The 12,593-nt window shown below is 43.6% G+C and overlaps 1 protein-coding gene across 1 annotated transcript in view; it reads right to left on the bottom strand.

The window, feature by feature from the left end:
- TAPT1 (transmembrane anterior posterior transformation 1) overlaps positions 1-12,593 on the bottom strand; it is a 57,648-nt gene that overhangs the window by 9,025 nt on the left and 36,030 nt on the right. Inside the window, exons 4-11 of the mRNA XM_045834288.1 lie at positions 11,890-12,052; positions 9,722-9,857; positions 8,261-8,358; positions 8,017-8,086; positions 6,228-6,308; positions 4,441-4,550; positions 3,006-3,065; positions 2,537-2,605 (exon numbers count right to left, since the gene is read on the bottom strand). Coding sequence (XP_045690244.1) covers positions 2,537-2,605; positions 3,006-3,065; positions 4,441-4,550; positions 6,228-6,308; positions 8,017-8,086; positions 8,261-8,358; positions 9,722-9,857; positions 11,890-12,052 — 787 coding nt within the window. The remainder of the gene's footprint in view (positions 1-2,536; positions 2,606-3,005; positions 3,066-4,440; positions 4,551-6,227; positions 6,309-8,016; positions 8,087-8,260; positions 8,359-9,721; positions 9,858-11,889; positions 12,053-12,593) is intronic.

Genomic DNA, 12,593 nt, shown 5'->3' on the forward strand with positions numbered 1-12,593 from the left:
CCATTGGTACCTGTTTTTGCTAACTGAAAACATCCAAAGTTTGCTTTTACTACAAAAAGCAAAAATAACCTGCAAGGTTTTATCTGCTGGACACCTCGAGTGGCTGCACTGCTCCCTCCCAGGGAACCACGCTCAGCCCCTGCGCCTCAGGCCACCGCAGCTGCCCCGGACGGGCACCTGGGCTTCGCCTCAGTGTACTCTGCGCATCTGCTAGCAAGGGGCGTCCTCAGGTGTCAGGGAAGCCCAAGGCAGCTGGGAAGGCTGTTTACATTAAGCGTATAACTGGACGTAATTAAGCACTTTGATCCTGGTGAACAACAGAGACGTACAAATTCACATCAACTGCTGCTTTGATTCATGCCATTTTGGCCTCCTCGAGGTTTCCCAGAAGCGCTCTGTATTCAGACAGCAGGGGCCTGTGTCAGGGCCCAGGGGAACCGTGACATGGAAATGGGAAATCGGGGAAAATAAGTGACCCTGTCTAGTGACGTCGTTTCCATCAAATAATTTACTTTTATACCTTAAATAAACATAAGATACATTTTAAACAATACTTTTAAAATGCTGGCAATAAAAGAGCAACTGGGGGAAACAGAGGGGTGGGCTGTCGTGTGTTCGGTGAAGTCTCACTTGGAGAAAACTGGCACAGAAGGCCGCATCACTCCCTCTACTGGGGCAGCGGCCTGCTGCACTAGCATCCGTGATGCAAGTTCACGAGGCTCCAGGACTTCACTTGTTCAGATGAAAGGTCTGCCAATGACCACATCCAGTGAGGCTCAAGTGACTTCGTTTTTATCTAGCGTATTTTAGGTAACTTTAAGACACATACATGCAAAGCCTCACTCCCATGAGAACTTAATACATGATTTCTTTTACTCTTTTGGGGGTATGAACTCATTGTAGGACCCGGGGTAACATTTAGAAGTAAGCTTTGCCTCCCTTGGGCCTTAGTTAAAAAACTGATTCCTGAGGCCTCGGTATATTCTTCAAAGCTCCTAAACATCTGCCAAAGCTGCAGAGCCACTTTGGAGGTCTGAGAGTAAAGGACTGAAAAAACCCCTAAAAAACAAAAAACAAAACACCCACCAGATCGCTATGAAAATACTGGTTTTCCAGAAGTTTTTTGTCAATTATTAAGTAAGCCTAAATCTTGGTCTAATAACATAAAAACATTTAAAGACAAAAAAAATATTTAAATACTTAAATAAAAATCCATACTCATCATGAATTGAGTTTTCTGACAAATATGTCCCTAGATAGTTATTATTTAACAAACCAGAGCCACGTTCAAATACAATTATCTAACCAATCCTTTTAAACAGAAATTGGCCAGGCTATCTTGGTTACCCTCACACTATATGTATCATGATTCTGGTTATAGAAAACAAACATAGAGAAAGTTAATATTCTACCTTATCAATCTTTTAAATGCTTAAATAATTATTTTACTCTTTAAAATCCTCCCTCTTACCAAAATTTTAGGAGTTCCTTTTCCCAAGAAAAAGAAAGCTGTACTATTTTGTCATAAACTACTGAAGTAACTGAACACACTTAGGGTGCGGTTATCCGGACAGCTGCACTGAAATTTAAGTGACATTAAAACTATTAGTCACCGGCCCTCTGCAGCAGCCAGGCGAGCTGGTCTAAACCACAGCTGCTGGGACCTGCAGTTTCTCCAGCCATCTCTTGGGTGACTCCTTGAGACTGTACCTTAAGTGAGAGCTCCAGATGACCTCTGTGGAGAAGATGGCTGCACCTGTTCTGATGTGAGGCCAGGCAGCAAACCAGGGATATAATCAAACACAAGTGCAGCCAGCCAACCCTCTTAGTGAAAATTGTTAGAGCCCGAGGTGGCCAGTAACCATTTACAAGGCTACTGTGAGCAATTCATTAAGATATAAACTTGATGACTTTTTCAAGTTGATTTAGTAAATTTCAGTGCTATTATTCAGAAACATATACAATCCAGAATATAAGAGTAGAAACTTTCATTGAAAAAACTTTGGAAAATGAATACAGAATATTTCTTTACTTGAGAATACCATAATGTAACCTATTTCACTCGTTTCCAAATTTTCACTATAAAAGCCATGGTAAGGTATAACTCTGCCTATAAATCATCGTGTGCCTTTTATAACTGTTTCCTTAGAACGAGTTCCCAGAGCTGGAGTCACTCCGTAAAACTGTCAAACTGCCCCTTCGAAATGCCAGATCGACTTACACTCCAACCAGCATGTGCTACAGTGGCCAGGCCCACGCCTGCCACCAGGTATTTCCATTAAAAAAAAAAAAATTTGGCAAAAGAATAGGCAAAAAAAATTTTCTCACTGCTAGAAAAGCCTTTACACAAAAACAGTTCCTTAATATCACTTATTTATTGGATGGCTCAAATGCCAAAGGATAATAAAACTCCCAAGTCTTACCTTTCATTTTTATATCAAGTCCTTTTGAAATAAACTTACTGATACTCTATTCATTAATGTCCCACAATGGTGGGCACTGCATCATTTAAAAAGAGAAGAGCGCACGGACTCACCAAGACAGCCAGGGGAAGAGGGATGAAGCCCATCCTCCGCGCCACGGAGTCGCTGTAGTCGGTGTACGCCTGGACAAAGAGGGGACAGGGCTCGTGGGGGTCGGGCCGCGCATTGGAAGTGCCACCCGCTCCTCACTGGCATGTTTTCTAAACAGGTGAGGTCACGAGGAAGGGCACCTGGCATCTATCATACGATTTAGCAAAATGATTTGGAAATCTATGTGTTCGTAAGAAGGTTTTTTTAAGAAGTTTTAAATACAAAGTTGCATCACTGTTACAATGCTGTAAAAATCATGTCCTGTTTATATTAAATGGTAGTTATTATTTTTATTAATTTGTGAAAACTAGTGTCAAGAACAGGAATAAGTAATAAGTTTAAGTTGACACAGCTTTCCCATAAACCAGCATTTCCTGCTAAATGAAACCACCATCAGTTAATTTCAGATTATGTCTTTGATACAATGCTCACGTTTTTCTGTCGACTGCTAACAAGGTCAAAAGCAAGGCTGGCTCTATATTCACTGTAGACCTAAAAACAAATAAGAATGCAATATTAAGTAATATAGTACAAATATACATAGTGGGAAGATTGAAACTTTGTAGATAGATGAATATGTTCAATAGTTAACCAGAAAAAAAGGTTCTACTAGCCACACAGCCATCTGGGTAGTGATTTTCTATTAGTTTTCCCACTAAGAAGAATAAAACAGCCTCGATTCCCCCAACTGTTATGTTTATAAGCCTTTTAAAGATTTCTTTTCACAGAGAGATAAAGTACTCAATGATTATAATCCCAAGAATTTACAATTTTGGGAATAGTAGCTATTTTAAATAGTCTAATATATGAGGTCTGTCCAAAAGGTATCCTCTACTTAATATGAAAAATAAAGACATTTATTGAAGAAGATACAAGATACAAGAAACATTGTACATAGGACAATGACGCCTCAGTCCCCTTCCAAGTAGGCACCTTGGGTTGGGTGGGTCCTCACACAGTTCTCCCAATGACCATCAGCTACCCCATCGTATTTTCCTGAATCTCATCAATGGTCTGAAATCTCTTCCCTTTCAAAGGTGATTTTAGTTTTGGGAAAAGCCAGGAAGTCACAGGGCACCAAATCTGGGCTGTGTGTGTGGGGGGGTGAATCACCCAGGTGATTTGATGTTTCACCAAAAATTGAGATGTGATGCATGAGTGGGTGTGTTGTTGTGATGAAGTTGTCAGTCACCAGCTGCCCATAGCTGCGGCCTTCTGATTCATCCGAATAGTTTCCATGGAGGAATGTTCAAGCTTAATGCAAAATTTAATGCAGATTCATTGTTCTACTCACTCAGTCATTTTGACTACCAAGTTACATTGATGTCACACAAACTGTTCTCATTATATTAACAATGGCTGTACTTTTTCTGGACAGACCTTGTATATAATAATTTGGAAATTTTAAATTAAATAAACATTTTAAAAATTATTACTCCATATACAATAATAATAACAATGCCTTCTTAGAAAAATAGATGCTGAGCAAGACAAAACTGAATTTTGATAGCCCAATGTTTTAAATAGAAACAATGTGATTTTTCAAAGTTTAAGTCAACAGATGATGGTAGTATTAACAGTTTATAATGATTTTGAGTTAGTGACGCTCTGACCACAACCACCAGTCAGGCTGCACCTGCACCCACAGGTGTGGAAACAGAACTGTTTAATGCTGAACTATTATACTTTCAGTATGGTAATGCTTTTTAGAAATTTAAAATTATAATTCTTAAAGTAGTAGTACTCTTCTATTATCTTCAATATAATGCAATAATAAATGCAATAAACCTAAACTTGTTATCCTACAACTCTATAATATTAAATAGAAGTCAACATCAAATACTAAACTGGTTATGAAGATACATACATCTGCAGTAATGTCATTGAACTTGGTGATGAAAGCATGCTTTACAATATCCACAGCGATTTCTGATGCAATCACCATACAGACATCTGGAAATAACACCCAGAGATGATCTATAAAGTACAGGGAAAAACAGTTAAATTGCTTAATATAAATCGAATCCACATCACAGGCTAACGCTGAAATCTGAAGTTCACAGGTCAAAACTGCAATGTTCTCAACAAACAATAGTAATAGAGATAGAACTCGCATTCAATAAATTATCACAGGAACTATACTTAATCAAGCCGAGGAAAAATTCCTTCGACACGTTTATTCTGTACTTTCTCTGTGCCACGCGCTCCTGGAGGGGACCCGGTGTGAGCAGGCCCTCCGCCTCCCTTCCTGGAGCCACCCCGGGGCCACTGGTGGGTGGCTAATGAAACACGCAGGCTCCTTACAAGCTCCTCTAACCCCAGAGCGGCCTCAGAGGGAAGGGAGTCAGCCGAGCAACTTCCCCTCTCGATCACTGCGACTTCAAGATGGAGATCAACCACTCACTTCACCGTCATACTGATGTAACTCGTCAAGTTTGCTCGCCTTCCAATTTACTGAAGTGCGAGTTCAGTACCAACTGCCTGACAAGAACCGCAACAGATAAACTCCTGATCCCTGAAGAAGGACACAGGAGTGGGACAGCATGAAGCAAGTGAGAAATGCCGACACAGACCTGTGACGACCTAGGACCTGGCGGCTGGGGGCCTGGTGGACATACAGGGTGGGGCTCTCGACCCTGACTGGAGGGTGTGGCCGTGTCAGGAGTCTGACATCATGCTCAGGGTTGGGGAATCGGGTGACCTGACTTTATGGTTTCTATAAGAAAATAATTCTGGACACATATTTCCAAGGTCACAGATCTCATTTTGTATGTTTCTGATTTTTCACAGGTACTTGGAAACTAGCACTGAACCAAAATAAATTAGAAGTTATTAAATGCCTACACCATGCATGGTGTGCAAGTAATAAATAAAATGCAAAACATGATGTCACTTCTTAAGCACAAGGTTTACGAAACCCTCAGGCACTGAGAAACTCTCCATTACTTGCAAGAGCCGAGCACTCAGATCGTTTGCCACCAAGTGCACCGCGGCATCACCGGGTTGCGCTGTGACCGCCTGTCTGCTTCCTCAGCGAGCCTGCGAGTGCTAACACAGGCCACCACCTTTTACATGGGTGGTGGCCCCACAGTGCACAGCCGGCGAACTTCCGCCAGATGGACGGAGGGTGAAAACTCATGGAATCCTGGCAACTGACCAACCTCGATTCAGGGATGTATATAAGTAACAATTTACTGCTTTACAGTATGTTTCTTTAATTTGTCATTATTCAAAATGCTTATTAATGTTAGGAAAGAACAGACATTCTTCTGGTGAACCCCTTCCTACAATGCAAAAAATCTGACTGCACTGAGATAACCCCAGTGTGGCTGCAGTGAGTGAGCAAAAATAAGGAGGCCGGCAGCTGTGGTGCTCAGGAAGGCCCAACGGCCCGGTGAGGACACAGCTGCAGCCACGGTGTGTGGGGACGGGCCAATGTGTGGGGATGGGGCAGGATGGGCCAAAGACTGGCAGGCATGCTCTGGCTTCCCACCACACCAACCCACTCTACTGAGGCAGGTGCTGCTGATACCTGGAAAGGGGCAGCTAAAACGCTTTAAGTTTTCTGCAATGCTCATTCCATTCCATGTAAAAGAATGATTTTTGGTTCAAGAGTAAAATTAGAAGTCACTGTAGTTGTAAAAAATTACTTACCTGGATTCCAAGAAAACTGTTCCATGTTTCTTAGACAGACTATTAGCAAAAGCACATAATTTGTAAATCGCTCCTTAATATCTGAAAAAAATTCAACATATGAATACATAGTGCATATAAATAATAGTACAATATATAAAATAATTTTAGTCAGAGAATGTAATTATTACATTATGTGTTAAGTATCTCATCCTGGCTAGCGTAGCTCAGTGGATTGAGTGCGGGCTGCAAACCAAAGTGTCGCAGGTTCGATTCCCAGTCAGGGCACAGGCCTGGGTTGCAGGCCACAGCCCCCAGCAACTGCACATTGATGTTTCTCTCTCTCTCTCTCTCTTTCACCCTCCCTTCCCTCTCTAAAAATAAATTAAAAAAAAATCTAAAAAATATATTAAAAAAACCCCACATCAACTTAAAAAAAAGTATCTATAAAATAAACGTACTATCTCATACACAGAATGGTGCTACACTGATAAGCCATTTACTTCTCTCACTAACACAAATTCCAGTATGAAAATTCTACTTTTCTACAGAATTTCAAAAATATTCAAACCATCAGTCTGCTCATATTGAGTCAGACTCCTCCAATGGCCTTTGGGGACATATGACAACTATTTTCATCTAGAAAAAGAAAAAAACCGAAGCAGAAAGGAAAATACAGGACTGGAAAATGTAACGCCCCTGCAAAGCAGGACACTGCATGTGCAATTTGGTAAAGAGCAAGTGTACAGGCGCTGACCTGATATACCCTTCCGCTAAAAGAACAGTGTTACAAAAGCATTTCTTAAGACACATGTAGAAATTGGGGGGGTGGGGGGTACCAAATCAGGGTAGGTTTCATAACATTTATATAATTTACTAAATACTCTCATCTTTGCCCAAATGAATTTAATAAAAGCAAACACCTAAACTCTTGCTAGAAGCTAGTTTACACATTTCGCTTTACAAGCTATTTTCTCATTGCAGCCTAAGATACTACGGAACCGAGAAGTGAAATTGAGTGCAACAACATCTGCAGTGAGCCTGGCACCCTGCGCCTACGCAGCAGTGGGGCCGTGGCCAGCACAGTCCCTCACAGAGCAGCCTGCCTCGCAGCCTGCACCCACCCAACCGTCGCTTCCCTAATGTTCTAGCATCTCACAGTTCTGCGCCCCACCCTGCCACTCAGCGGCGGGACCCCTGCAGCCTCTGCATTTCAAGTGCACCCTGAAGTCCTTCCTCGAAATGTCTTGGCTTCTCTTTTATGTCCTCCTTTCCCTATTGCTCTGCAGCAAATGAAATGGCTTTCATTCTGCTGCCAAACCTTGGTCTCTATAAACAGGCCGGCATTTTCTGTGTGTGTATTCCCTAAATTCCCAAACTCTTTCCAGTTAGGAGCAGCACCTTCGTTTCCAGGGTAGCTGGGCTCTGAGCTCGTTTTTGGGAGGGGTCTGAGCTGCCACAGTGCTGCTCTCAGGAGCTCAGTGACCCTGGCGAAGTCACACTGCTTTCCCTGTTTTAGTTTGCACATCTATAAAATGGAGTAATGTCATCTCCCACGAAGAAATTTCTGGATTCATGAGAAGTTTCTCCAAGTACAGTAGGGAGCTATATAAATGTTTGTAAGCCTTTGTTATCTTTAACATCCTGAGATTGCAATAACCAAAATAATAAGTAAACTTAGTAAAGATGTTGAGAGAGTAAGAGGAAGCCCAGCTTAAGTCAAAGAAGCAGGGAGTGTGACATCCGAGTTTGAGAATGAACTGCAAAGGAATGCTGCAGAAGGCTGCAAGCAGGATCTCATGGTACATACCGCTATTTGACATCTGAAAAAGATTGTTCTTTTCAAACTTCTTGAAAACACTTCCTTTAATTTCAACAAACTGAAATAGTAAGAAAGAGAAGTGACCCTTATCATTGTAACAGTTTTAAAAATGGACACAATACACATACAACTTCCTGAATAACTAACATGCAGAAGAAACATTTACCCCACCCAGAACACTGCTGCGGAAGTGCCCGAGCGACGGCCCACACGCGAAAACTCTCCTACTCACGTTATTCGACATCATGATGGTGAGCAGCGACTTGTTGTGCGAGTTGAACGCCACGTTGAGAGTCGTCGCTTGCACCATTATAAGGATTGCATGCAGAACTGGCAGTGAGTGGGGTCAAGGAAAAAACCCGCCTGTGTCATGTTAGATTAATAGACAATACGACACAATTTTTAAAGTGAATAATGAGGGGCAAGATGACTCTGTGTAAGTACTTTATTCGCTGTAATTTTTCTACTAGTTGGCCCCAATCTGCCCGGATGGGGAGGCATGCCACCCACGTGAGACGCACCAGCACAGAAACGGACCCGCGCCCCCTTCATGTGCCCGGCGAGCCCCGGCCCTCGGCTGTCTGGCTCTTCCCAGTTCTCTGGCATTTGCTGCAATGCTTGGGAAACAGGCCCTTTAAAAAGTTTGTTAACGGAATGGAATAAATTATGGTGAATGCTGAAAGAAGACACTTAGCAATATACATTCTGAATTAAGATGATTTGCATTCCAAAATAGAAAAAAACACAAAGTAAAAGTCTGGATGTGATTTCCCCTTCTGGTCCTTCAGGGGAATGGGGAGTCTAAGATGGAAAGAATTGCCTGATACTTAAGATTCTTCTTCATATGTCATTTTTTGAAGAAGTCACAAGTTGCAGAATTATATTCATATTACACATGGAACAGTTTACTTAAATTAAAACAGTGACTTTTTGCCATTATACTTGAAACAAGCTTTTACTCTGTAGAAATCTTCCCACTTAGCCCCTTAACTTTCCAAGTATTAATCCAATTCCTTCAAGTATCACTGTTTCAGAGACAGTACAAATCACAGGACACACCCTGTGAATGGGTCTGACCCACGCGGAACCCCAGTGTAGGCACGGGTGCGTGTACATGAACATAAACGGGCGCACATATGGCCCACACGGGACTTTGCTGGAGGTACACACGTGTGTAAATACAAACGAATGGGCAAACATACACACTATATATAATAAAGCTTTTACTTTTCAAAAGAAAACCGTTAAGATGAGGGTGCAAGGGGAGAATAAAACCTCTAAAATTCTTCCCAACCAATTTCAAATTTTACTTCTAGATGGACTGTAAACATTTTTCAGTCCAGGTTATAACAAAGAATTCACAGGCATAAAGATAACTTAAAAAAATTCTAAATAAGTATAAAAAGTGACAGATTTATATAGAATATCTATAACACCTTTAAGTGAAACCCTTCCACACAATGTTACACTGAGGCTGGAACTATTTTTTAGTAATTCAAAGCAACACGTATACATGAAGCTCTTTAAGTCAATTTACAATCACTATTATAACTAATTTCTCAAGAGAGAGCAGGCATTTCACATCAATATTCAGGATTCACACACACACCTGTAAATCAAAGAAACCGTGAACTGACTAAAACAACGCAGGCTACGCGTGACCGCGGGGATTCCTGCGTGTCTGAAAGGATACAGACGTAGAGAACAGCCATGAAGAAGTGAGGGATCACCCCGATGTGGGCTCTCTTCCTCTCCTTCGGCTCTGTTGCTGTCCAGTACAGAGCGTCTAATATATCTTGGCCAAATGATGAAAACAGACGATCTGCTACCTGAAGAGAAAAATTGGTGAAAAGGTGTTTCTTAACATCCCATTTAAACATGTCACTAGGATTCAGAGGCAACTCAAATACTAGAGATCTCCATTTATACAATAATTAACCTTTAAAATTAAGACCATTCTAAGACCGTCCGACCTCTTGTGGCTGCCAGTCTCCAACGCCCCACCTGGTCTTCTCATCGTGGCCTGGGTCACTTCCTCGGACCTCCTGCTCCTGACCCCCTGGTTTACTGTCTGTCTCCCACGGGGGAATATAAGCTCCGAGAGGTGGGATTTGTTCGCCTCTGGATCTTCAGGGTCTGAGACAGTTCTCTGCATGCAGGGACCGGCACAGATTTACCGAACAAAGGAACAATACCACAGCTACCGTTTGGGGAGCTCTTACCACGTGCCTGGCAGTGTGCTGAGCCCTTTCTCTGTGCTGCTTTATTTAGTCCTCACAATCCGCCCAGCACTTCCAGCTTATCGATGAGAAACTGGGGGTTAGAGACGCTCAGCACCCGGCAGCCCCGTGCAGAAGAACCGGGACCGCAGGCGGGTTCTCTCTGCACAGGAGCCCAGACTTCTCGTCCATTGTGCTTAAACCACGCCACCAACCGCCGTCCAGAGTGAAGAGTACTGAAACCCTTTGATCAGCAATTCTCGGACCCTTTTTCTCGACCTATCCATTATAACAGTAACAACACCGCCTTGTGGAGGGCTTTGAGAACCAGGAGGCATACACATGAAGTCGGGGGCAGGCAGAGTCCCTGTCACCTGCAGGTCCCTGGAAGGCAGGCGGTAAGGGAGCCCAGCAGGGCCCCAGCACACAGAGCCTCCTTCTGCAATGGCAGGAGGAGAGAGATGAGGCCGGGCTTGCCCTTCTGAGAGGGGGAGGGGAGAACAAGATGGTTACTCTGCCTCACACCCATTGCCTGCATCCCATCGGTGGGGCACAGCAAGCTCAGGGCACTGAGCTACAGTCAGGAAGCTGGGGATTGGTGTGAAATCATCTCAGTCGTGAATTTAGGAATAACCAGGATGGCTCGAGTTCCTCTGTGGCGAGCTGGGAAGCCCTCAGGTACTGGGCAATGCAGCCTCAGAGCAGAAAGGCCCGAAGCTGCCCCATCATCCCATCTGCCCACCCACTAGGAAAAACCCCTTCCTGGGAAGGGTCATTAAGGAACATGTGTAAAGGACCCGTGGGCAAACTGAGGGGTGGGCACTGAGGGTTGGAGGTGGGGGTTGGTGGGTTGTGGGGGAGCAATGGCAGAGAAATGGAAACAACTGTACTTGAACAATAAAAAAAGAAAGAAAAGAAAGAAAAAGGAGAACCCCTTCCTGGCTAATTTAAGACAGGTAGACCTTACTTGTGTTCCTAAAATGCAGGATAGAAAAATGTAATCTGAATCTCAAAAATGTATAACGTAGTGTAGCTTATGTTTAAAAAACATTAAGATTCTGCCCATAAAAAAAGCATGTTTTGCTTTGTGTAACTGTTAGTTTTTGTACATATGCAGATGTCCACCTGCTGACCACTTTAAAATGAGATACACTGTATAAAATGTTAAGTACTTAGAGATACTGGAAAACTTATGTTTACTTGCTCTATGTGAAAATTCAAAGTAATCAACATGTAAATCTATTACAGCAAACATATATACAATCCTACATTTTCTCCAGGACCTTTAAAGTTCTAGCTCAAAGCTGACATGGGTTTCCAATGAACATGTAAAACGAATTATCCCGCCTTTTGACAATTTACATTCTCAAGGCGGCCATGACTCAGAAATATCCAGGCAGCAGGTCCCTTCTTACTTACTGGGGGCATGTCTTGCCCTGACCTGCCACCCACGGTGGCCCAGGACCAGCTGCACAGGTGCATCTTGCTCGACAGACTCTAGTGCCAGCCCAGATCTGCAGAAGCAGAATCTGCATTTTCACGAGACAAGGACGAGACAAGCCCTGAAGGCTGGAAGCACCCTACTGGAGCTGGGGCAGGTGGGGCTGGACTGACCGGGCGGGCACACGAGGCCCTTCCTCACCTCGAGCATGTTGTAGATGATGTAGAGCTTGATGACCGACTGCCCCCTGATCAGGTGGTACATCATGGAGTAGTCGACATAGTGCATCATGAAATAGCAAATGATCAAAATGACGCCCTTCAAAATGTCACACACCTGGGCCGGCTGCAGCAAGCGCCTGTCCCTGCAACACAAGAACAAATAAAAACACGACTTCCACTTTCTACATTCTTGAAACAAAGAATCTTTACTGGACATATACTGGCATACAATGTACAATGGTAACGAGAGTTAGGTTGATCTTTTACACACTTCAAACGAATGAGGAATGTATATGTATGTACATAACTGACCACTCAGCAGTGTGAACATGTTAAACCAGAATGACCATTAGAAGTGGGCAGCCTTGACCAGCGGGCACAGCGGGCAGGTATCTGTGGCGAGAGTGCGTTTCCAAGGTGACGACATAAGCCTCGAACCCCGTCACGACGCCCTGCAGCCCTAGGACTGGCCTGTCACACAGCGTCCGCGCTCCGCGCCGCTCTGCTCGTGGCACTTTTTGTGTAACAGCACGGCAGGCGCACCACAGCAGTGCGAGGGGAGGCTGCACCTCCACAACGCTGTCACGTGCCGGTGCGCGGAGGCGCCGTAAACGAGGTCGCGCGACGCCGGCGCGTTCCCAGGCTTCGGCAACTGCGAGCCGCGATGCAGCCTGGATGTCACAC

This window comes from Phyllostomus hastatus, unplaced genomic scaffold (genome assembly GCF_019186645.2).
Source record: "Phyllostomus hastatus isolate PE091 unplaced genomic scaffold, TTU_PhHast_1.1 phas_contig_196, whole genome shotgun sequence".
NCBI classification, from domain to species: Eukaryota; Metazoa; Chordata; class Mammalia; order Chiroptera; family Phyllostomidae; genus Phyllostomus; species Phyllostomus hastatus.